Source organism: Pseudophryne corroboree, chromosome 11 (genome assembly GCF_028390025.1).
Source record: "Pseudophryne corroboree isolate aPseCor3 chromosome 11, aPseCor3.hap2, whole genome shotgun sequence".
In the NCBI taxonomy this organism is placed as follows: Eukaryota; Metazoa; Chordata; class Amphibia; order Anura; family Myobatrachidae; genus Pseudophryne; species Pseudophryne corroboree.
In genome coordinates this window covers 148910744-148935524 of record NC_086454.1, presented here as the reverse complement: position 1 = coordinate 148935524, position 24781 = coordinate 148910744, and the positions used below count along the sequence as shown (strand labels likewise).

Here is a 24781-nt window from a genome sequence, read left to right as displayed (position 1 = left end):
ACGTAAGCGCTCTGCCAGCAGTCTTCATTCCGGGAGTGGACAACTGGGAAGCAGACTTCCTCAGCAGACACGATCTCCATCCAGGAGAGTGGGGACTTCATCAAGAAGTTTTTGCAGAGATAACAAGTCTTTGGGGACTTCTTCAAATAGACATGATGGCGTCACGCCTCAACAAGAAGCTTCGGAGGTATTGTGCCAGGTCAAGCGACCCTCAGGCAGTAGCGGTAGACGCCCTGGTGACACAATGGGTGTTTCAGTCGGTCTATGTGTTCCCTCCTCTTCCTCTCATCTCAAAAATATTGAGAATCATAAGACGAAAAAGAGTGCAGACAATACTCATTGTTCCAGATTGGCCTCGAAGGGCCTGGTATTCAGATCTTCAGGAGATGCTTACAGAAGATCCTCTTCCTCTTCCTCTCAGGGAGGACCTGTTGCAGCAGGGGCCCTGCGTGTTCCAAGACTTACCGCGGTTACGTTTGACGGCATGGCGGTTGAACACCAAATCCTAGCTGGGAAAGGTATTCCGGAGGAAGTCATCCCTACTCTAATAAAGGCAAGGAAGGAGGTGACGGCGAAACATCACCGTATCTGGAGAAAGTATGTATCTTGGTGTGAAGCCAAGAATGCTCCTACGGAAGATTTCCACCTGGGCCGTTTTCTCCACTTTCTACAGAGAGGAGTGGATATGGGCCTGAAGTTAGGCTCCATTAAGGTACAGATTTCGGCCCTATCTATATTCTTTCAGAAGGAATTGGCTTCTCTCCCAGAAGTCCAGACTTTTGTAAAGGGAGTGCTACACATCCAGCCTCCGTTTGTGCCCCCAGTGGCACCATGGGACCTTAACGTGGTGTTACAGTTCCTAAAATCTCACTGGTTTGAGCCTCTTCAAACAGTTGAATTAATATTTCTCACTTGGAAGGTGGTCATGTGTTGGCCTTGGCATCTGCAAGGCGGGTGTCCGAATTGGCGGCCTTGTCTCATAAGAGCCCCTATCTCATTTTCCATGTGGATAGAGCTGAGTTGAGGACTCGTCCTCAATTTTTGCCTAAGGTGGTGTCACCGTTTCATATGAACCAACCTATTGTGGTGCCTGTGGCTACGGGAGACTTGGAGGATTCCAAGTCCCTTGATGTAGTCAGGGCCTTAAAAATGTATGTTGCCAGGACGGCTCGGATTAGGAAAACAGAGGCACTATTTGTCCTGTATGCAGCCAACAAGGTTGGCGCTCCTGCTTCTAAGCAGACTATTGCTCTCTGGATCTGTAACACGACTCAGCAGGCTCATTCTATGGCTGAATTGCCGTTACCAAATTCGGTAAAGGCCCATTCCACTAGGAAGGTGGGCTCTTCTTGGGCGGCTGCCCGAGGCGTCTCGGCTTTACAGCTTTGCCGAGCTGCTACTTGGTCGGGTTCAAACACTTTTGCTAAATTCTACAAGTTTGATACCCTGGCTGATGAGGACCTCATGTTTGCTCAATCGGTGCTGCAGAGTCATCCGCACTCTCCCACCCGTTTTGGAGCTTTGGTATAATCCCCATGGTCCTTACGGAGTCCCCAGCATCCTCTAGGACGTAAGAGAAAATTAGATTTTAAACCTACCGGTAAATCTTTTTCTCCTAGTCCGTAGAGGACATATATCTCCTAGTCCCAGTGCGGACATATTTCTGCATGACTTGTATATAGCTGTTGCTTACATAAGGGTTATGTTACAGTTAAGATCAGTCGTTGACTGATACTGTTTTGTTCATACTGTTAACTGGTTGCGTATATTCCATGTTATACGGTGTGGATGGTGTGGGCTGGTATGAATCTTGCCCTTAGATTAACAAAAATCCTTTCCTCGTACTGTCCGTCTCCTCTGGGCACAGTTTCTCTAACTGAGGTCTGGAGGAGGGGCATAGAGGGAGGAGCCAGTGCACACCCATCTAAAGTTCTTTATAGTGCCCATGTCTCCTGCGGAGCCCGTCTATACCCCATGGTCCTTACGGAGTCCCCAGCATCCTCTACGGACTAGGAGAAAAAGATTTACCGGTAGGTTTAAAATCTTATTAACCCCGTTAAAACGTCGGGTCCGTAAAACGGCCGTTTATCAGACTTTTTACAGGCTATCCTGTTAAATCGCGTGTAAAAAAAAGAACCTTTTCTCCCGAAAACACACAGGTTCAGTGAAACCTGTGTGTTTTCAGGTGAAACAGCCCAGTTTTCAGGACGAAAACGGGGCGGTTTCCGGGGATTCTGCTTCGCCTGCCGGAATCCCAGATAAACCGTCGCGTGCCGCGGCTTATCGGGGCTAATTAGAAAGCTCCCTGCGGTACAATTAGCCCCGGTAAAAAACGGGGCTACTTGGATATCCCCCGGATATCCCCCAGTGTGTGAGACAAATATTTTTTTCAACAAAATGTTGTTTTCATTCATTTTTAAAAATATGTATTTAACTTAATTCAATTAAAATAAAATCTTAAATTTCCGATTACTAATTGAAAATATTGCCAGTGAAGTAGTTAATTATTTACATCAGTGCCTCCCCAGTGGAGCTTCCAGCCTATATTCCCTGCAACAAGAACACACAGATACTGGTAAATATTTGTCAGAATCCGGTTACCTTACCATTATATTACTGGATAGCTGGCAACTTGTTGCAGATTGATCTAGCATTCCAGAGTGCACAGGAGAAGGGAAGGGAGGGGACAGGGGAGCTGGGGATCAGGTTTGCTGGGTTCTGAATGCGTGTGGGTAGCCTGGAAATCTGGGTGGGGGGTGACCTAGCAGTGAGGATTGGTATGGGACAGGATCGAGGAGCCATAATTTCAGTACAGTAGTGTGTAATACCTGACTTAAGGAACATTGGGCTGTATGATATGTTTAATATTTTCTTTTCTTGTCTACTCTTCTAAGGACCCTGATATCCGTTTATCAAAACTTTTATCATATGCTCTGCGTCATGGAGCTGTCACTCTGGGGTTGCCCATAGGATCAGGTATGTCATGCTTACAGCCAAAACCTTGGCTCAAATTATTTTTGTCAATAGAGAAATAGGGTTTCCTGCAGGATCGAGTGACAAGACTTCCATAGACATCCTGCCTGTATTTTTTAGACCAACAGAGCCACCTTGTTTTTCCTATCGGGTGCTAACTGGCGGTAAAGGGCATATAGGAATATATTTCTAATTAAGTGCAATGGGATCTGTGATCTAGAGCATTAAACATTTCATGCAGTGGGTTTCTACTTTCTACTGGCAAAAAAAACATGAAATATAGATGGAATTCTTAGGAACAGAGAGTAGGGGTGAATCATTTTGTTCAGATGATTACATTTATATTGTTAAAACGTATTTTCTTTTTCTTTGCCGTTTCTCTTTGCTCCTGTAGATGGCTTTGTCCCTGTCTCTTCCCTCCTCACCCTGCCCCAGTTCCGCTCCTTTTCTCAGGGTGACATTGAACGTGTAGTTAGATGTAATGACAAGCAGCGCTTTACCCTGAGAAGCTCAACACCTGAGAGCCAGCTGGAAATACGAGCGAACCAGGGACATTCATTGCAGGTACCATACAGTGAGGAGCATTTCTCTGTTTCCTTACTAATCCCTGACATCATCATGATCAATGCTTATTTGTATAAGGTTCCACTAAACTCTGTACCACCAGTTAGTCAGAGTCACAAATCATACAAGGGTTTTTTATAGAGATGAGCGGGTTCGGTTCCTCGGAATCCGAACCCGCCCGAACTTCATGTTTTTTTTTACGGGTCCGAGCGACTCGGATCTTCCCGCCTTGCTCGGTTAACCCGAGCGCGCCCGAACGTCATCATGACGCTGTCGGATTCTCGCGAGGCTCGGATTCTATCGCGAGACTCGGATTCTATATAAGGAGCCGCGCGTCGCCGCCATTTTCACTCGTGCATTGAGATTGATAGGGAGAGGACGTGTCTGGCGTCCTCTCCATTAGAATAGAGATAGATTAGATAGAGAGAGAGAGATTGTGCAGAGTCGCAGACAGAGTTAGTTTACCACAGTCAGTGACCAGTGCAGTTGCTAGTTAACTTTTATTTAATATAATATATCCGTTCACTTCTCTCTGCTATATCCGTTCTCTGCCTGAAAAAAAAAACGATACACAGCACAGTCAGTCACACAGTGTGACTCAGTCTGTGTGCACTCAGCTCAGCCCAGTGTGCTGCACAGTCATCAATGTATAAATTAAAAGCTTATAATTAATTGTGGGGGAGACTGGGGAGCACTGCAGGTTGTTAGCAGGAGCCAGGAGTACAATTATATTAATTAACAGTGCACACTTTTGCTGCAGGAGTGGTGACCAGTGCCTGACCACCAGTATAGTATTGTTGTATACTACTAATATCTCTTTAAATATCAACCAGTCTATATTAGCAGCAGACACAGTACAGTGCGGTAGTTCACGGCTGTGGCTACCTCTGTGTCGGCACACGGCAGGCAGTCCGTCCGACCAGAATTGTATTATTTATTATTATATACCTACCACCTAACCGTGGTTTTTTTTTCATTCTTTATACCGTCATAGTGTCATCCTAATTGTTACGAGTATACTACTATCTCTTTATCAACCAGTGTACAGTGCGGTAGTTCACGGCTGTGGCTACCTCTGTGTCGGCACACGGCAGGCAGTCCGTCCGACCAGAATTGTATTATTTATTATTATATACCTACCACCTAACCGTGGTTTTTTTTTCATTCTTTATACCGTCATAGTGTCATCCTAATTGTTACGAGTATACTACTATCTCTTTATCAACCAGTGTACAGTGCGGTAGTTCACGGCTGTGGCTACCTCTGTGTCGGCACACGGCAGGCAGTCCGTCCGACCAGAATTGTATTATTTATTATTATATACCTACCACCTAACCGTGTTTTTTTTTTTCATTCTTTATACCGTCATAGTGTCATCCTAATTGTTACGAGTATACTACTATCTCTTTATCAACCAGTGTACAGTGCGGTAGTTCACGGCTGTGGCTACCTCTGTGTCGGCACACGGCAGGCAGTCCGTCCGACCAGAATTGTATTATTTATTATTATATACCTACCACCTAACCGTGGTTTTTTTTTTCATTCTTTATACCGTCATAGTGTCATCCTAATTGTTACGAGTATACTACTATCTCTTTATCAACCAGTGTACAGTGCGGTAGTTCACGGCTGTGGCTACCTCTGTGTCGGCACACGGCAGGCAGTCCGTCCGACCAGAATTGTATTATTTATTATTATATACCTACCACCTAACCGTGGTTTTTTTTTCATTCTTTATACCGTCATAGTGTCATCCTAATTGTTACGAGTATACTACTATCTCTTTATCAACCAGTGTACAGTGCGGTAGTTCACGGCTGTGGCTACCTCTGTGTCGGCACACGGCAGGCAGTCCGTCCGACCAGAATTGTATTATTTATTATTATATACCTACCACCTAACCGTGGTTTTTTTTTCATTCTTTATACCGTCATAGTGTCATCCTAATTGTTACGAGTATACTACTATCTCTTTATCAACCAGTGTACAGTGCGGTAGTTCACAGCTGTGGCTACCTCTGTGTCGGCACACGGCAGGCAGTCCGTCCGACCAGAATTGTATTATTTATTATTATATACCTACCACCTAACCGTGGTTTTTTTTTCATTCTTTATACCGTCATAGTGTCATCCTAATTGTTACGAGTATACTACTATCTCTTTATCAACCAGTGTACAGTGCGGTAGTTCACGGCTGTGGCTACCTCTGTGTCGGCACACGGCAGGCAGTCCGTCCGACCAGAATTGTATTATTTATTATTATATACCTACCACCTAACCGTGGTTTTTTTTTCATTCTTTATACCGTCATAGTGTCATCCTAATTGTTACGAGTATACTACTATCTCTTTATCAACCAGTGTACAGTGCGGTAGTTCACGGCTGTGGCTACCTCTGTGTCGGCACACGGCAGGCAGTCCGTCCGACCAGAATTGTATTATTTATTATTATATACCTACCACCTAACCGTGGTTTTTTTTTTCATTCTTTATACCGTCATAGTGTCATCCTAATTGTTACGAGTATACTACTATCTCTTTATCAACCAGTGTACAGTGCGGTAGTTCACGGCTGTGGCTACCTCTGTGTCGGCAGTCGGCAGGCAGTCCGTCCATCCATAATTGTATTATTATTATAATATATACCACCTAACCGTGGTTTTTTTATACCACCTAACCGTGGCAGTCCGTCCATAATTGTATACTAGTATCCAATCCATCCATCTCCATTGTTTACCTGAGGTGCCTTTTAGTTCTGCCTATAAAATATGGAGAACAAAAAAGTTGAGGTTCCAAAATTAGGGAAAGATCAAGATCCACTTCCACCTCGTGCTGAAGCTGCTGCCACTAGTCATGGCCGAGACGATGAAATGCCAGCAACGTCGTCTGCCAAGGCCGATGCCCAATGTCATAGTACAGAGCATGTCAAATCCAAAACACCAAATATCAGAAAAAAAAGGACTCCAAAACCTAAAATAAAATTGTCGGAGGAGAAGCGTAAACTTGCCAATATGCCATTTACCACACGGAGTGGCAAGGAACGGCTGAGGCCCTGGCCTATGTTCATGGCTAGTGGTTCAGCTTCACATGAGGATGGAAGCACTCAGCCTCTCGCTAGAAAACTGAAAAGACTCAAGCTGGCAAAAGCACCGCAAAGAACTGTGCGTTCTTTGAAATCCCAAATCCACAAGGAGAGTCCAATTGTGTCGTTTGCGATGCCTGACCTTCCCAACACTGGACGTGAAGAGCATGCGCCTTCCACTATTTGCATGCCCCCTGCAAGTGCTGGAAGGAGCACCCGCAGTCCAGTTCCTGATAGTCAGATTGAAGATGTCAGTGTTGAAGTACACCAGGATGAGGAGGATATGGGTGTTGCTGGCGCTGGGGAGGAAATTGACCAGGAGGATTCTGATGGTGAGGTGGTTTGTTTAAGTCAGGCACCCGGGGAGACACCTGTTGTCCGTGGGAGGAATATGGCCGTTGACATGCCAGGTGAAAATACCAAAAAAATCAGCTCTTCGGTGTGGAGGTATTTCACCACAAATGCGGACAACAGGTGTCAAGCCGTGTGTTCCCTTTGTCAAGCTGTAATAAGTAGGGGTAAGGACGTTAACCACCTCGGAACATCCTCCCTTATACGTCACCTGCAGCGCATTCATAATAAGTCAGTGACAAGTTCAAAAACTTTGGGTGACAGCGGAAGCAGTCCACTGACCAGTAAATCCCTTCCTCTTGTAACCAAGCTCACGCAAACCACCCCACCAACTCCCTCAGTGTCAATTTCCTCCTTCCCCAGGAATGCCAATAGTCCTGCAGGCCATGTCACTGGCAAGTCTGACGAGTCCTCTCCTGCCTGGGATTCCTCCGATGCATCCTTGCGTGTAACGCCTACTGCTGCTGGCGCTGCTGTTGTTGCCGCTGGGAGTCGATGGTCATCCCAGAGGGGAAGTCGTAAGCCCACTTGTACTACTTCCAGTAAGCAATTGACTGTTCAACAGTCCTTTGCGAGGAAGATGAAATATCACAGCAGTCATCCTACTGCAAAGCGGATAACTGAGGCCTTGGCATCCTGGGTGGTGAGAAACGTGGTTCCGGTATCCATCATTACTGCAGAGCCAACTAGAGACTTGTTGGAGGTACTGTGTCCCCGGTACCAAATACCATCTAGGTTCCATTTCTCTAGGCAGGCGATACCGAAAATGTACACAGACCTCAGAAAAAGAGTCACCAGTGTCCTAAAAAATGCAGCTGTACCCAATGTCCACTTAACCACGGACATGTGGACAAGTGGAGCAGGGCAGGGTCAGGACTATATGACTGTGACAGCCCACTGGGTAGATGTATGGACTCCCGCCGCAAGAACAGCAGCGGCGGCACCAGTAGCAGCATCTCGCAAACGCCAACTCTTTCCTAGGCAGGCTACGCTTTGTATCACCGCTTTCCAGAATACGCACACAGCTGAAAACCTCTTACGGCAACTGAGGAAGATCATCGCGGAATGGCTTACCCCAATTGGACTCTCCTGTGGATTTGTGGCATCGGACAACGCCAGCAATATTGTGTGTGCATTAAATCTGGGCCAATTCCAGCACGTCCCATGTTTTGCACATACCTTGAATTTGGTGGTGCAGAATTTTTTAAAAAACGACAGGGCCGTGCAAGAGATGCTGTCGGTGGCCAGAAGAATTGCGGGACACTTTCGGCGTACAGGCACCACGTACAGAAAACTGGAGCACCACCAAAAACTACTGAACCTGCCCTGCCATCATCTGAAGCAAGAAGTGGTAACGAGGTGGAATTCAACCCTCTATATGCTTCAGAGGTTGGAGGAGCAGCAAAAGGCCATTCAAGCCTATACAATTGAGCACGATATAGTAGGTGGAATGCACCTGTCTCAAGTGCAGTGGAGAATGATTTCAACGTTGTGCAAGGTTCTGATGCCCTTTGAACTTGCCACACGTGAAGTCAGTTCAGACACTGCCAGCCTGAGTCAGGTCATTCCCCTCATCAGGCTTTTGCAGAAGAAGCTGGAGGCATTGAAGGAGGAGCTAACACGGAGCGATTCCGCTAGGCATGTGGGACTTGTGGATGCAGCCCTTAATTCGCTTAACAAGGATTCACGGGTGGTCAATCTGTTGAAATCAGAGCACTACATTTTGGCCACCGTGCTCGATCCTAGATTTAAAGCCTACCTTGGATCTCTCTTTCCGGCAGACACAGGTCTGCTGGGGTTGAAAGACCTGCTGGTGACAAAATTGTCAAGTCAAGCGGAACGCGACCTGTCAACATCTCCTCCTTCACATTCTCCCGCAACTGGGGGTGCGAGGAAAAGGCTCAGAATTCCGAGCCCACCCGCTGGCGGTGATGCAGGGCAGTCTGGAGCGACTGCTGATGCTGACATCTGGTCCGGACTGAAGGACCTGACAACGATTACGGACATGTCGTCTACTGTCACTGCATATGATTCTCTCAACATTGATAGAATGGTGGAGGATTATATGAGTGACCGCATCCAAGTAGGCACGTCACACAGTCCGTACTTATACTGGCAGGAAAAAGAGGCAATTTGGAGGCCCTTGCACAAACTGGCTTTATTCTACCTAAGTTGCCCTCCCACAAGTGTGTACTCCGAAAGAGTGTTTAGTGCCGCCGCTCACCTTGTCAGCAATCGGCGTACGAGGTTACATCCAGAAAATGTGGAGAAGATGATGTTCATTAAAATGAATTATAATCAATTCCTCCGCGGAGACATTGACCAGCAGCAATTGCCTCCACAAAGTACACAGGGAGCTGAGATGGTGGATTCCAGTGGGGACGAATTGATAATCTGTGAGGAGGGGGATGTACACGGTGATATATCGGAGGGTGAAGATGAGGTGGACATCTTGCCTCTGTAGAGCCAGTTTGTGCAAGGAGAGATTAATTGCTTCTTTTTTGGGGGGGTCCAAACCAACCCGTCATATCAGTCACAGTCGTGTGGCAGACCCTGTCACTGAAATGATGGGTTGGTTAAAGTGTGCATGTCCTGTTTTGTTTATACAACATAAGGGTGGGTGGGAGGGCCCAAGGATAATTCCATCTTGCACCTCTTTTTTCTTTTCTTTTTCTTTGCATCATGTGCTGATTGGGGTGGGTTTTTTGGAAGGGACACCCTGCGTGACACTGCAGTGCCACTCCTAGATGGGCCCGGTGTTTGTGTCGGCCACTAGGGTCGCTAATCTTACTCACACAGCTACCTCATTGCGCCTCTTTTTTTCTTTGCGTCATGTGCTGTTTGGGGAGGGTTTTTTGGAAGGGACATCCTGCGTGACACTGCAGTGCCACTCCTAGATGTGCCCGGTGTTTGTGTCGGCCACTAGGGTCGCTAATCTTACTCACACAGTCAGCTACCTCATTGCGCCTCTTTTTTTCTTTGCGTCATGTGCTGTTTGGGGAGGGTTTTTTGGAAGGGCCATCCTGCGTGACACTGCAGTGCCACTCCTAGATGGGCCCGGTGTTTGTGTCGGCCACTAGGGTCGCTAATCTTACTCACACAGCTACCTCATTGCGCCTCTTTTTTTCTTTGCGTCATGTGCTGTTTGGGGAGGGTTTTTTGGAAGGGACATCCTGCGTGACACTGCAGTGCCACTCCTAGATGGGCCCGGTGTTTGTGTCGGCCACTAGGGTCGCTTATCTTACTCACACAGCGACCTCGGTGCAAATTTTAGGACTAAAAATAATATTGTGAGGTGTGAGGTATTCAGAATAGACTGAAAATGAGTGTAAATTATGGTTTTTGAGGTTAATAATACTTTGGGATCAAAATGACCCCCAAATTCTATGATTTAAGCTGTTTTTTAGTGTTTTTTGAAAAAAACACCCGAATCCAAAACACACCCGAATCCGACAAAAAAAATTCGGTGAGGTTTTGCCAAAACGCGTTCGAACCCAAAACACGGCCGCGGAACCGAACCCAAAACCAAAACACAAAACCCGAAAAATTTCAGGCGCTCATCTCTAGTTTTTTAACAATGAACAAGTATATATAAGAGTGATAAAAGAAGTGCATACATAGGGTAGATAAGGCTAATTCTGGAGAGCTTACTGTCTAAATGGAGAAGGTAATGCTGATGCAATAGTTGCTAGTGGGACTTGCAGTGGACAGACCATGTAGCTGGTAGAACATACACATATAGTAGTATTAGGTAGCAGTAGGATAGGCTGTAGTGAAGGAGAGGGTTTGAGAAAGCACATGAAAGATTTAAGGTTGCGTGAGTTTGGTTACTCAGGGTAGGAAGTTCTGTAAGTGGGAAGTAACATGGGAAAAGCTTTGAAGGTGGAGTGAGAGTTGGCTATTAGAAAGGAAACAAAGTGCAAGTCAGAAGCAGGACTAACCGATCAAGAATATGTATATTGTGACAAGGTCCATGGTGAAGGTGTTCAGGTTGAGGGCGAGTAACTTAAATTAAATACCAGAGGTATGGGTGAGATGACGCAGGACTTTGCAGATTGGTGCAGTGAATATAGAACAGCAAGAGAGTCTTGGTGCATATTTAGGATGCAGCATAGAGGGGAAAGATGATGGATGAGAAGGCCAATAGCAGGAGATTGCAGAAGTTAAGGCAGAGAATGTATATGTTCTTGATGGGAAGCCGTTACAATACCGCTAGTCGGGATCCCAGATGTCGGCGCCACAGGCTTTTCTCCCTCTATGGTTGTCCATGACACCCATAGAGGGCGAATGAGATCCGGTCTGAAGATCGACACTGTCTAGGTCGACAATGTTTAGGTCGACCACTATAGGTCGACAGTCACAGGTCAAAAGGTCGACATGAGGTTTTTCTTTTTCTTTTTTTGAACATTCTCGTATGTAACGATCCACGTGGACTACGATTGGAACGGTAATCTGTGCCAAGCGGTAGCGGAGCGAGGCACCTTGCCCGAAGCGAGGGGACACTGTGCACTAATTGGGGTTCCCGGTCACTCCTATGAAGAAAACTACACCAAAAACAAACAAACAAACAACAACTCACGTCGACCTTTTGACCTGTCAACCTAGAAACCCTGTCGACCTTCCAACCCTGTCGACCTAGTGACTGTCGACCTAAATATTGTCGACCTAGAAACTGTCGATCTAATGATCCACACCCAGGGCGAATATAGCCTGTGGTGAGCACAGCAAGCCGCCGTGCCAGCAACATGGCGATTTCAGCGAGCCAGCAAGGGTCTTGGTAGCACTTTCCCCGCTCCCAGCATAACGGTGGCCAAGATCTCGCTGTCGGTATATTGACGGCCAGGATCCCGGCCGCCAGTTTTCATACCTATCCCGTTTTGGTAATGTGCTGAGTGAGAATGGCAATGGTTTGTAGGAGTAGGTGACAGTGCAAAGGATTGGATATATGGAGCTCAGTATGTCACCAAGGCACTCGAAAGAGTGTGATGATGTCACCAGGGAGGGAGACTAGGGGAGTTGTGGGGACCGTAGCGTGGATATGATGATGAGCTGCATTTTGGGCATGTTGAACTTTAGGTAGTGTTCTTACAGCTGGAGATGGCAGCGAGGCAATTAAACATGCAGAAAAAAGAGAAGGGGAGAGGTCAGGAAAAGCAAGGCAGAACTGGCTGTCTTCTACATAGTGGTGTAGTGGAACCTCATCAAGGCAGGAGACATAAAGAGAAAAAAGAAAATGGCTGAGAACAGAGCCATAAAGGATGCTACAGGAAAATAGAATCAGGCGGAGGATGTGTTTAAAGTAGAGACACTTAAGGAGGCTTCAGAAAATTAGCATGTTACCTAGGAGAAAGCTGTTACGAAGGCCAGGGGATTGAGAAGTGTTGAGTAAGAGGGTACGTGACTGATGTGAAGAGATAAAAAAAAAAAACCTTTGACAGCCATGAGTAGATAATTGGTCACAGTCTTGACTCAGCCATGAGTCTTTGTATAATATAGTGGGTGGAAGTTTGATTGCAGAGGGTGGAATAAAAGAGTGAGTAGTGAGAAAGTGGGTAAGGCACTTGTATACATGCCTCCCAAGTACAGTAGTTTACAAAGAGAGGAGAAAAATGAGAGATGATTTGCTGAGGAAAGGAAAGATGATGTGATGTGGAGCACATGTGAAGATAGAAAGAAAAGCGTCGGAGTCAAAAATATTACTTAGAGAGAACATACAGACTCCACACATTATGAGTCGCTAAGCTTGCAAATACTCGCAGCAAGCACAGCAATATATGGTAACATATGCATTTACACAGACATGCCACAAAGATAGATTCGACACATATTTCATACGGCACATAAATTGAACATATCAAGCGCCAGACATCATAATGTTTTAAATTATATAATGGAGTAACGTCATGTATGTGTATTATTGGAGCGGAGCAAGATGGACATGTCGTGCTTGGTGTCAAAGTAATCAGATTATTGAGTGTGTTAATTTGGTGTCTGTGGTTAGATTGCAGCACATTGCAATGAGTAGTTATGACTAGTGATGAGCGGATTCGGTTTTACTCGGTTCTCAAAACCGAATCTTGTTGTCTATCCAAAACACGTGACATCAGTGAAGAAAAAGTAAAACTCTTCACCATGAATGGTGAAGAGAAAACCGGCGCTGTAACTGAGCTGGTTTCCTAAGCTGCTGTTGGAAACGGGATGATAGCTGTTCACCCCAAAAAAACATACATATGAATAAACAAGAAATGCCAACTGCGCTCAAAAATATATTTTTATATATAATTAAAATTGATATCACAGATACACATATACATATAAACACCTAAGTACTAAAATCAGGCACTACTAGTGTTGAAACATACAATATGAGAATTTGAGCCTTAATGAGCCACTCTCTGTAAGTGATTTTTCACTAGGGGCAATCTTTGTGTGAAAAAAAAAAAATTATTATTAGCTGATAATCAGCTAATTGTTGGAGGATGTTGTAAAGTCCTGCAACGCATGCGTTGATGTGCAAAAAAACAGGTATCCAGATGAAGGAGGATATTTACCAAGTCCTTGGTGGTAGTTCAGCCGGGTATCCCACCTGGCGGGGTTCTGGAGCAAACTCTCTATCCCTCGCAGCAAAGATGGTGGTTCTCCCTTTATTGATATCCACACCAAAAAGGACTGGAATCTCCAGATGGTAAACAGCGTCCTGTATATCACTTGCAGGAGTCCTCAAAGGTGCCCAGGTCAGAGATGTGGCCACATCTCTGACCTGGGCACCTTTGAGGACTCCTGCAAGTGATATACAGGACGCTGTTTACCATTTATTTATTTATTTATTTATTAACAGTTTCTTATATAGTGCAGCAAATTCCGTTGCGCTTTACAATTTGAAATAACAATTACAAACTGGGTGATAACAGTCATAGAGGTAGGAAGGCCCTGCTCGCAAGCTTACAATCTATAGGCATATGTACATAAGGAAAGGTGCTATCTATTGCATAGAATGAGAAGACATGTGAGGATATGTGTGGACTGTACAGAGAGATCTGTACAGTACCATCTGGAGATTCCAGTCCTTTTTGGTGTGGATGGGATAGAGAGTTTGCTCCAGAACCCCGCCAGGTGGGATACCCGGCTGAACTACCACTAAGGACTTGGTAAATATCCTCCTTCATCTGGATACCTGTTTTTTTGCACATCAACGCATGCGTTGCAGGACTTTACAACATCCTCCAACAATTAGCTGATTATCAGCTAATAATAATTTTTTTTTTTTCACACAAAGATTGCCCCTAGTGAAAAATCACTTACAGAGAGTGGCTCATTAAGGCTCAAATTCTCATATTGTATGTTTCAACACTAGTAGTGCCTGATTTTAGTACTTACGTGACATCAGTGAGCCAATAAGATTCGGTTTTGAGAACCGAGTAAAACCGAGTAAAACCGAATCCGCTCATCACTAGTTATGACTGAATGTAGGAATATAAAGCCACAATTCTGAAAAGAACAATGGACATTCCATTTAAAGCATGTGATGGACAGGAAACCAGTCGACCAGCAACCTTGAACAAAAGCCCAGACACTGACCAGTGACTCATCATGAATGAGAAAGTTCCCTCCCCTAGACTAATAACAAGAGATCTGTGCACGCCCCCAAGAGACTCAGTGTATAGGTGATCACATACAGAGGCGGCTGCCCTTTTTGTCCCAGATGGTGGTGGAGATGCTGTCTGTCCAGTGGCTGCATGATTTTACTAAGAGAGAGAGTGATATAGAGCGTAGTGAGCATTTGAGCAAAATATGGTAATTGTATTGCTGGCCGTGTCTGTATTTGAATTAGTTTGTAATAACTGCTAACTGTGTAAATTGTAACCATGTAACTATATATACAGTATACTGTACATTGTGATATATTGAATACCTATTTTAATAACAAATATATACATCTATGAGCTTTGGAACTCAGATAATGTGTGGGTGTATTGTTTTTCTCTTATGGGATGCAGTGTTTTGCAATGTATAGCGCACATTCATAGCACATGGTAATAAGATGCGCAGGCGTCCACAGTATATAATAGAGCTGGCATTTTAAATATTTGTTAGAAAGTCATTTGACTTGCACAAGAAAGACAGGTTAAAGAAGTAACCTTGGTGCAAGCAAGTATTGGGGAGGAAGGATGTAGAGGGAGAAGAGAGTGTGAAGACCTTATCCTCAGTAACAGTAGAGAAGGAACTGAGGGCGGGTAGGTGAGTGGAACAGAATGTAGATGTGAGATGATGGAGATATCTTGATGAATAGTATTGATTTTACATTTTAAGTAAATGGGGAGGTTAATTGAGTGGATAATAGACTTTGTTTAGGAATGGAAACGATACCTATTGGGAAAGTGTTGTAAGAGTAAAAGAGCCAAGTTTCAATAAAGGACAGTAAGGTTTCTTGGAAACATTTATATTGAAGCAAAATGTATGCGATTCCATCTTATCAATTTTCCTGAATTCAAAGGACGTTAGTACAAAATTCACTGTAATCTTGTTGCACCGGCCATATTTCATTTCATCTGAGGTTGCCAAGCACTTGGGCCAGAGTAGTGGTAGATACCAGCAATGCAGCGTGTTACGGAATTCTAAGGACAAGAAGGAGAGGCAGGCAGGTCATAAGGGAATGACTTTATTGTGCAGACAGTAGGAAAACTACACCACCTTGTTGGTCACCTGGTTATGAGTGTTAGTGAAGGAAAGATCCCTGTAGGAGATCAATGTCAGCGTGAGAGAGCAGGTTTCAGTTAAGGCTCTAGTTTAGAGCAGGCATTCCCAACCTCAGTCCTTAAGGCACACTAATAGTGCAAGTTTTGTGATATCCAGGCTGCAGCACAGATGGGTTAAATGAATATAAGCGAGGTACTAATTAAGTCACCTGAGCTCAAGCATGGATAGCATTAAAACTTGGACTGTTACTGAGCTTTGAGGACTGATGTTGGGAATGCCTGGGTTAGAGGGTAGTTTCAGCTAGTGGAATCTGGGGAGTGAAGATGAGGCAGGTGACAGAACATTTGAAGCTACAGGCTGGGGGAAGTAATTAATGGAAGGATGGAACTGAGGTGTTGGAGAAAAGCGAGGTAGATGTAAGTAGGAGAATGGTATAAAAATGTTTTTAACAAGGTGCAGTGAGAGGAGACGAATTGGACAAGGGTAGCTGAATAGGCGAATACAAAGTACCTGGGTCTGTAGTTCAGGGTGATGTAACGCAACCCACACACACAAATGTGAACCAGGAGTAGCTGTTTCCCTTCCAGCGGCCTTGCATACTGGTGTCTGACTGGTATCTTGGCAGACCTGGTGAGCTAAGCTTGACTGGACAACAGTAAGGAGGTTGCATATACAGGTTGAGTATCCCATATCCAAATATTCCGAAATACGGAATATACCGAAATACGGACTTTTTTGAGTGACTGTGAGATATTGAAACCTTTGTTTTTTGATGGCTCAATGTACACAAACTTTGTTTAATATACAAAGTTATAAAAAATATTGTATTAAATGACCCTCAGGCTGTGTGTATAAGGTGTATATGAAACATAAATGAATTGTGTGAATGTAGACACACTTTGTTTAATGTACAAAGTTGTAAAAAATATTGGCTAAAATTACCTTCAGGCTGTGTGTATAAGGTGTATATGTAACATAAATGTATTCTGTGCTTAGATTTAGGTCCCATCACCATATCATCTCATTATGGTATGCAATTATTCCAAAATACGGAAAAATCCCATATCCAAAATATCTCTGGTCCCAAGCATTTTGGATAAGGGATACTCAACCTGTATCAGTATTTACCACAAAACAGCACTTTTGCTATCTATCCTGGCAGAAGGATCCGAAAGATTCTAATACTATTTCCAATAAGTGCAAAGAGCTGAAATCTGAAATATACAGTATGTGTAAACCTTAGCTAGCATGCTGTAGTCATGGTAACTTAGCCAGTGGGATCTTTTTCTATTTAAACATACAAAATGAACTTCCTTACCTGCTGTGGACTGGCCTCCTATCTGCTGCCTCTTGCTCCGAGGACCTCTGGACGGAATAGGTCTGTGGGCTTCACCTTCATAACATGTACATTATGGGATGTGTGATATACGTGCCAAAACACTTAAATTATAGCTGCAAAATAAGAAATGGGTGGGCAATGTGATGTGAGAATGCCCTTATTGCATTTGTTTTAATAACTCTGGTATATGATTGTTTTTAGATTTGATGCATGTAATGTATTCGGGATCATTTCTTTAGGGAAGTAACTTTTATTAAGACTTATTCATCGTCTTTTGGGGGTAATTCCAAGTTGATTGCAGCAGGAAATTTTTTAGCAGTTGGGCAAAAACCATGTGCACTGCAGGGGGGGCAGATATAACATGTGCAGAGAGAGTTAGATTTGGGTGGGTGATTTTGTTTCTGTGCAGGGTAAATACTGGCTGCTTTATTTTTACACTGCAATTTAGATTGCATATTAAACACACCCCACGCAAATCTATCTCTCTCTGCACATGTTATATCTGCCTCCCCTGCAGTGCACATGGTTTTGCCCAATTGCTAACAAGCTTGAAGCTGCGATCAACTCAGAATTACCCCCTTAGTCTTTCTTCAGCTTCTCACACTTGTGGTGATTTTGTCATCCTGTTTGGTTTAACTTCTTTTTATTTGTAATCGCTATAAGATTGTGAGAAGAAGCAGAATTGTGTACATTCTGTCTCCTTTTTGTAGGTGGAGGTTGATCTCACCCCAGTAGGAACAGAGCTGCCTGCACAAGCCATACATGGGACTTATCTCCGTCACTGGTCTTCAATTCTTGCCTATGGCCTCTCTCGTATGAAGCGGACACACATCCACCTTTCCACACAGCTTCCAGGAGAGGAGGTTGTTAGCGGTGAGTATTGTCAGCATGTGGTTCAAATAGGCAAACTTTTTGGGGCTCATTCACATCATAGGAATAAACCAAGTGGTTTCAATGTGCTAATCCATGACCCCACGTGATACAAATAGTGCTGACCTCAAGATGGTTATTCCCCAGACAGTGCAGCCCCATTCTCTCCCATCCACATTATGTGCTGGGAATACCACAAGGGGGTATAGCATGCAAGCAATTCCTTATTCAGTTTGTGCTATCCCCCAATATACTAAAAATAGATGACAAAAGGAGTCTGCATCCAGCATTGTTTTTTCATATTTAATAGAAGTCAGACTTTACATTAGATTTTTGATTAAACGGATGCTTTAAGTAGTTAAATTTAAATGGCATGGACTATGAGGGTGGGACCCTTATCTAATATTTCTGTAGCACTCGATGAGACTTCTGTACCTGTCAGTGCCTAGTTTGGCTCCAGCTGTCTCAGGTTTGATGGGTGTCTTCTCCAGACAGCATGTTTCAGCTCTTTCCATAGATGTTCAATAGACTTTGTCAAAGTCAAAAAATATCATGATGCATATGCCTTGTACTAACCCCATGCACATGCCCGCTGCGCGTGCACTCGCTCTGCCGTGCGTGCGCATATCCGCACTCTGCGTAACGGAGCTTCTACGGCCATGCGCCTTGGCGCGTGGTATGCGCATTTACGGTAGAGTTTGTGAGCGTGTAGCGTGCGACTCGATCGTAGCATATTTAACCCACATAGTGCATTTTGTAGTTAATATTCCCCTAGACCATGTCAGCGAGTATGTTTAGTTTAAACTGTTCCTGGACAGAGAGATTCCTCTTTGCATGATAGGAAGAGTCAAATAAAGGTTGAAAGGTGGTGTCTAGTATCCAGCTGTAGGGTATTTTAAGGGTAACATTCCGATGTTAGTTAGGAAAGGATCGCTCGCTCCTGCGTATAGTTATGTACAAAAGTAGATTATGAACATTAACTGTATTTGCTGTAAATTACACATGCGGCGGGAATCCTGAGGATACCTCCCACCAGAGCAGTTGGAGAAAGACACAGCCCACCTGTTCAAATCCACCTATGACCTTTGCTGTAATGTAGAGACACATTCCTGTGTCCAATGAACAATGAGATTACAAGGTACCATTGTATTGTGAATGTATGCTGTGTATATAAAGACCACTGTTGCCTGGCCAGTTTCATGTCTCTGAAGGCTTTCTACCTGAACAGCTGAGGACTGGACTCCAGGTCGCGCTTACGAACGATTTCCCACGTATGTATATTCTCTGTAGCGATTATTCTCTGTTATTCTGTTAGATTTCTATGTTAGTTTGTAGTGTATAATTTGTACTGTTTTTCCCTTTTACTCTGAATAATCCACGGCAGTGTTAGAGCTGCTGCGGTTATAACCAAATTCGGTGTTGTGTCTTCACTTTCCTGCAAAGGGCTCTCTTAGCGTCTTAAATCGCTCAAACAGCAAACACATTGTTAAGGGTTTTAAACGTTACATCATTACAGTATTTGGCTATTAAGGTTTAGAGTATAAGCATATTCTTACTGTGGTTTTAATAATAAGGTTTAAAGGTTATCGACTGTGTGTACGCTCGCTGTGTGTATTCCATACACTCAGCGCAGCGTGTGTACGTCAAGTGCGTACCACGTACGGTACTCTGTACGCAAATAGCGTGCAAAGTGCGTAGCACTTGCACGTGGTCTAGCGGCCATGGCGGCTCAACGGTAGTGGTATATAGCTTTATGTTTAAAGGTAATATTAAAGGTAATATTTGACATTATCAACTTCAATTCAAGTCTATAGAAGGCCACTTCAGAACAAGTCCAATGTTCTTGGTTGCTTTTAGCTGTATTTCTGCAGCAGGGTTCATTGGTTTCCACATGGAAACATCGGGGTGTAGAATGGATCTTGATCCAGAGGCACCAACAGGCTAAAGCTTTAGGCTGTCCCAGGATGCATTGGGGACTCTATAACCCTGCCTCCAGGCACTGAGAGCTCAGTTTCGAGCAGGTCACTTAACGGGGGGGTAGCTGCACTGGGCAGCCCTGAAAAAGCTTTTTTGAAGAAGATTCCTTCTCTGGGGTCTCAGCTCTGTATGTCAGGGTGACACTTCAGCGCTGTGGCTCCATCACCTCCCAAGCGGCGTCACATACTCCCACGGTCTGTTCACGGGTACTTGCGACGGAGACGTCCCAGCTTAGGCACAGAGTCGCAGACTGCTCTCCTGGTTCGTGTGGCTACTACGGAGGGTGCACCCGCCATTAAATCGCGTTCTGTCCGCAACCTAGAGAGAGGGGTCGCAGCACTGGCGTGGACATTGTCACCGAGCAGGGACCCCACTAGACCACCGAGGCGTATGAGTACAGGTCGGATGTACTAACACTTCATTCAATAAGGCTCACAGTACCCGCAGTGGAAGTCCAACATAGGGGAGGAACCGCTTGACCTGTAGCCCCTCCCCTGGCCCAGGGCACGATCTACTGCAGATTTTAACGCCCTGGTGCTGCCTCACACTCTCCCTCACTCCATGACTGAGACACTGGGCGCCATCTTCTGATCATAGCTGCGGCTGGTCTCTGGGACTGCAGGGCAAGATCTCCCTTGTAAAGCCGCCTGTATCCAGTGCTGAGTCTTTACAAACACTTAAGTATACAGACAGCGTTAGTTGAGAAAGAGTGTACTGTTTCCAGAGTATATTGCACAAGTATTCTGATATATCCTCCGGTTACTGACCGCGCTGTGATATATGAACATATATTAGTCCAGTGCAGCTTTATTGTAATAATAATCTCTGCATTGTCTGTGACTGTGTGTGCCTGTATCTGCTGTGTGGTTTCACTCTCAGTGTTTCCCAAATATAATTGTTACTATGGTGGTCATTCCGAGTTGATCACTCGCTAGCAGTCCTTAGCAGCCATGCAAACGCATTGTCGCTGCGCACTGGGGAGTGTATTTTTGCTTTGCAGAAGTGCGAACGCTTGTGTAGCAGAGCTCCTGCAAAATCTTTTTGTGCAAAACAAGAGTAGCCCTGTAGCTACTCTTCGTGTGCGTTGATTCTAACGACGGAGGGACGGCTTTTGACATCACACACCCGCCCAGCGAACGCCCAGCCACGCCTGCATTTTTTCTGCCATGCCTGCGTTTTTTTAAACACTCCCTGAAAACGGTCAGTTGACACCCAGAAACGCCCACTTCATGGCAATCTTCCTACGTTCGGCCGTGCGACTGGAATGTTCGTTACACTCTGTGCAAACCCACGATGCTCATTGTACCCATGGTGCATGCGCAGAAATGCCGATTTTTAGCCTGATTGCTAGGCTGTGAACAACGGCAGCTAGCGATCAACTCGGAATGACCCCCTATATTCTGTACAAGTTGCGTCTGGGTCTCTAATATAGGGCCTAAGTCAGAGTTGATCGCAGCAGCAAATTTGTTAGCAGTTGGGCAAAACCATGTGCACTGCAGGGGGGACAGATATAACATGTGCAGAGAGAGTTAGATTTGGGTGGGGTGTGTTCAAACTGAAATCTAAATTGCAGTGTAAAAATAAAGCAGCCAGTATTTACCCTGCACAGAAACAAAATAACCCACCCAAATCTCTCTCTGCAAATGTTATATCTAGCCCCCCTGCAGTGCACATGGGGGGTAATTCCAAGTTGATCGCAGCAGGAATTTTTTTAGCAGTTGGGCAAAACCATGTGCACTGCAGGGGGGGGCAGATATAACATGTGCAGAGAGAGTTAGATTTGGGTGTGGTGAATTCAATCTGCAATCTAAATTGCAGTGTAAAAATAAAGCAGCCAGTACTTACCCTGCACAGAAACAAAATAACCCACCCAAATCTAACTCTCTCTGCAAATGTTATATCTGCCCCCCCTGCAGTGCACATGGTTCTGCCCAACTGCTAAAAAATTTCCTGCTGCGATCAACTTGGAATTACCCCCATGGTTTTGCCCAACTGCTAACAAATTTGCTGCCGCGATCAACTCTGAATTGCCCCCATAGTGCGACACAGTATTTATCTAATATGTATATTCTACTGTGTATTCAGTCACATAATACCGGATTTATTCGCAGGTATTGTACTTTGTCTGGCTTCATCGTACTTAGGGGGTCATTCCGACCCGTTCGCAAGCTGCGGTTCATCGCAACGGTGCGAACGGGTCGGAACTGCACATGTGCGGGGGCCGCATTGCGCAGGCGCGTCTTGTCGCCGGGCAGCAACGCCCTGTACGAAGAAAGCTGTCGCAGAGGCGACCGCAAGAAGATTGACCAGAGGAAGGCATTCTGGGGCGTCAACTAACCGTTCTCCGGGCGTGGATATCCGAACGCAGGCGTTTCCAGGCGTTTGGAGGGCGGATGTCTGACATCAATTCCGGGACCTTCATCGCTGGATCCATCGCACAGGGTAAGTAACTGCAGGGCTAGTCTTGTTTTACACACAACTTTTTTAGCATAGCAGGGCTGCACAAGCGATCGCAGCCCTGCTATGCTAAAATACACTCCCCCATAGGCGGCGTCTAGTTGATCGCACGAGCAGCAAAAAGTTGCTACGTGTGATCAACTCGGAATGACCCTCCAAGTCGCTCTGTTGTTGCATTTATATTACAATGTCTAACAGAAAGGGCAGTAAATCTGTGGAAGCTCCTGCAACATGCAGAGCATGCTCCAAGGATTTACCAGAGGGGGAAGTTTTGTATGATGGTCTGTGTACTATGTGTCATACACCTCCTAGTCAGTCCGCAGCTCCTGTGTCTACTCAGGAGCCACCCTGGGCTGCGTTCATGTCCTTATTGGGTACTCTGGTAGAATGCCTAGCGCCCCCTATGGGACCACCTGTGCCACTACAACCACAATTTGTCCCTATGGTGAATCCGCCTTGGGTGGATAATTTATCTAACCAAATGCAGCAGTTAAATCAGTCATTGAATTCTCCCTTACAGATTGATGTCCCTGTCTTAGTGGTTGCTATTAAGCAAATCCTACAAATCTCTGATGAGGAAGATTCCACTGCTGTGGCAAAGAAACCTTATTGGTTTAAATGGCAGAAGGTGGTTAAAAATCTTTTACCCCATTCTGACCATTTAGTGAAAATCAAACTGGAACCCGGGTCTACTCCAGGGAAGAAATTCCCTCTGTCTAAACGGGCCTTGGCTCGCTATCCTCTCCCTTCAAAGTTATGCAACAAGTGGGAAAATTCACCGCCGGTGGATTCTCACATCACCCGCCTAGTGGTGTCGTCCACTCTGCCTGCCACTTCACTGAAGGAACCGACAGATAAGTGTGTGGAGGGATGTCTGAAATCCATTTACTCCCTTACAGGAGCTGTGCATAGGCCCACTATTGCTGCCTCATGGGCTGCAAATGGTATTGAAGGGTTCAGGCATTAGAGGAAGAGCTGTCCGAGGATATTTCTGACAATGCCAGACAATACCTGTCTCACATTACCACCACAGCCTATTACATTTTAGGAGGCGTCCTCTGAGGCGGGTATGTTTGCAGCCAAGGCGATGACTACGTCTGTCCTGGCTCACCGTATTCTGTGGTTGAGGTCATGGAAGGTGGACCTGGACTCCAAGAAGTATACACTGTTTAGGAGAGACAGACTAAATAAAAAGGGTGGAGGGGTGTGTCTCTACGTAAAGCCGTTTTTAAAACCTGATATACGGGAAGATATTCAGGAGGGGACTGTAGATACTGTCGAGACATTATGGGTAGAAATTGCATGTGGGGAAAAAGGAATAAAAAAGTTAGTATTGGGTGTATGCTATAGGCCGCCTGGTATCAACGCATCTGATGAGGAATTGTTACTAAAGCAAATTGAAAGAGCAGCAGGAGTAGGAGACATAGTAGTGATGGGAGATTTTAACTATCCAGAGATAAACTGGAAAAACGATTCATGGGATACTGCTAGGGGCAATATGTTTTTAAACACACTTAATGATAACTACTTAGTCCAACTAATTGAGGAACCAACTAGGTACAATGCAATCTTAGACCTGGTATTAACAAACAATGGGGATTTGGTATCCGGTATTATAGTAGGGGAACCCATAGGAAACAGCGACCACAATATGGTCACATTCAATATCAGTTTCCATAAACAGCCCTATACTGGCTCAACTAGGACTCTAAACTTTAGCAAAGCAAATTTTGAAAAGATGAGGGTATTTTTCAGGGATATTGAATGGGAAGGTTTGTCTTTAGGAAAAAATACTACGGAGAAATGGGAGGTACTAAAATTTCTGCTAGCTAAAAATACACTAAAATTTATTCCTATGAGCAGCAAAAATAGGAATAAAAATCATAAACCGATGTGGCTTAACAAAAAGATTAAGGAACTTATGGGCAAGAAAAGGCGAGCATTTAAAAAATACAAATCTGACGGGGAAGCAGAGTCATTTCAGCACTATAAGGAATGTAACAAAATTTGCAAAAAGGAAATAAGAGCGGCTAAATTAGAAACTGAAAAACTAGTAGCAAAGGAAAGCAAAGCAAATCCCAAAAAATTCTTTAAATACATTAATAGCAAGAGATTAAAGAAGGAGAGTATAGGCCCTTTAAAAGACAAGTTGGGAGTCTTAAGCAAAAATGATAATGACATAGCGGACACACTAAATGAGTTTTTTTTCAACAGTATTCACTAGAGAGGACCCAATTCAGGGACTGACACACAATCTCAATAATGAGAATATCCCACTGATAGGTACTTATTTAAGCGAGGAAGTAGTCTGTGACCGATTAAAACATTTAAAGATTAATAAATCACCAGGGCCCGATGGTATTCACCCAAGGGTTCTAATGGAGCTTCACTCTGAACTGGCAAAACCGATATCTTTGATCTTTAAGGATTCAGTTATATCAGGTATGGTTCCCAAAGACTGGCGTATAGCGGA

At 44.7% G+C, this 24781-nt stretch overlaps 1 protein-coding gene across 4 annotated transcripts in view; it reads left to right on the top strand.

Annotated features, from left to right (window-relative positions):
* TRPT1 (tRNA phosphotransferase 1) overlaps positions 1-24781 on the top strand; it is a 137621-nt gene that overhangs the window by 65275 nt on the left and 47565 nt on the right. For all 4 annotated transcript variants that reach the window (XR_010189427.1, XR_010189425.1, XR_010189426.1 and 1 more), the window contains exons 3-5: positions 2895-2976; positions 3368-3537; positions 17715-17877. Coding sequence is in view for 1 of the 4 variants with exons in the window: in XM_063944943.1 (XP_063801013.1) it covers positions 2895-2976; positions 3368-3537; positions 17715-17877 (415 nt within the window). In the remaining 3 variants the exon portion in view is untranslated. The remainder of the gene's footprint in view (positions 1-2894; positions 2977-3367; positions 3538-17714; positions 17878-24781) is intronic.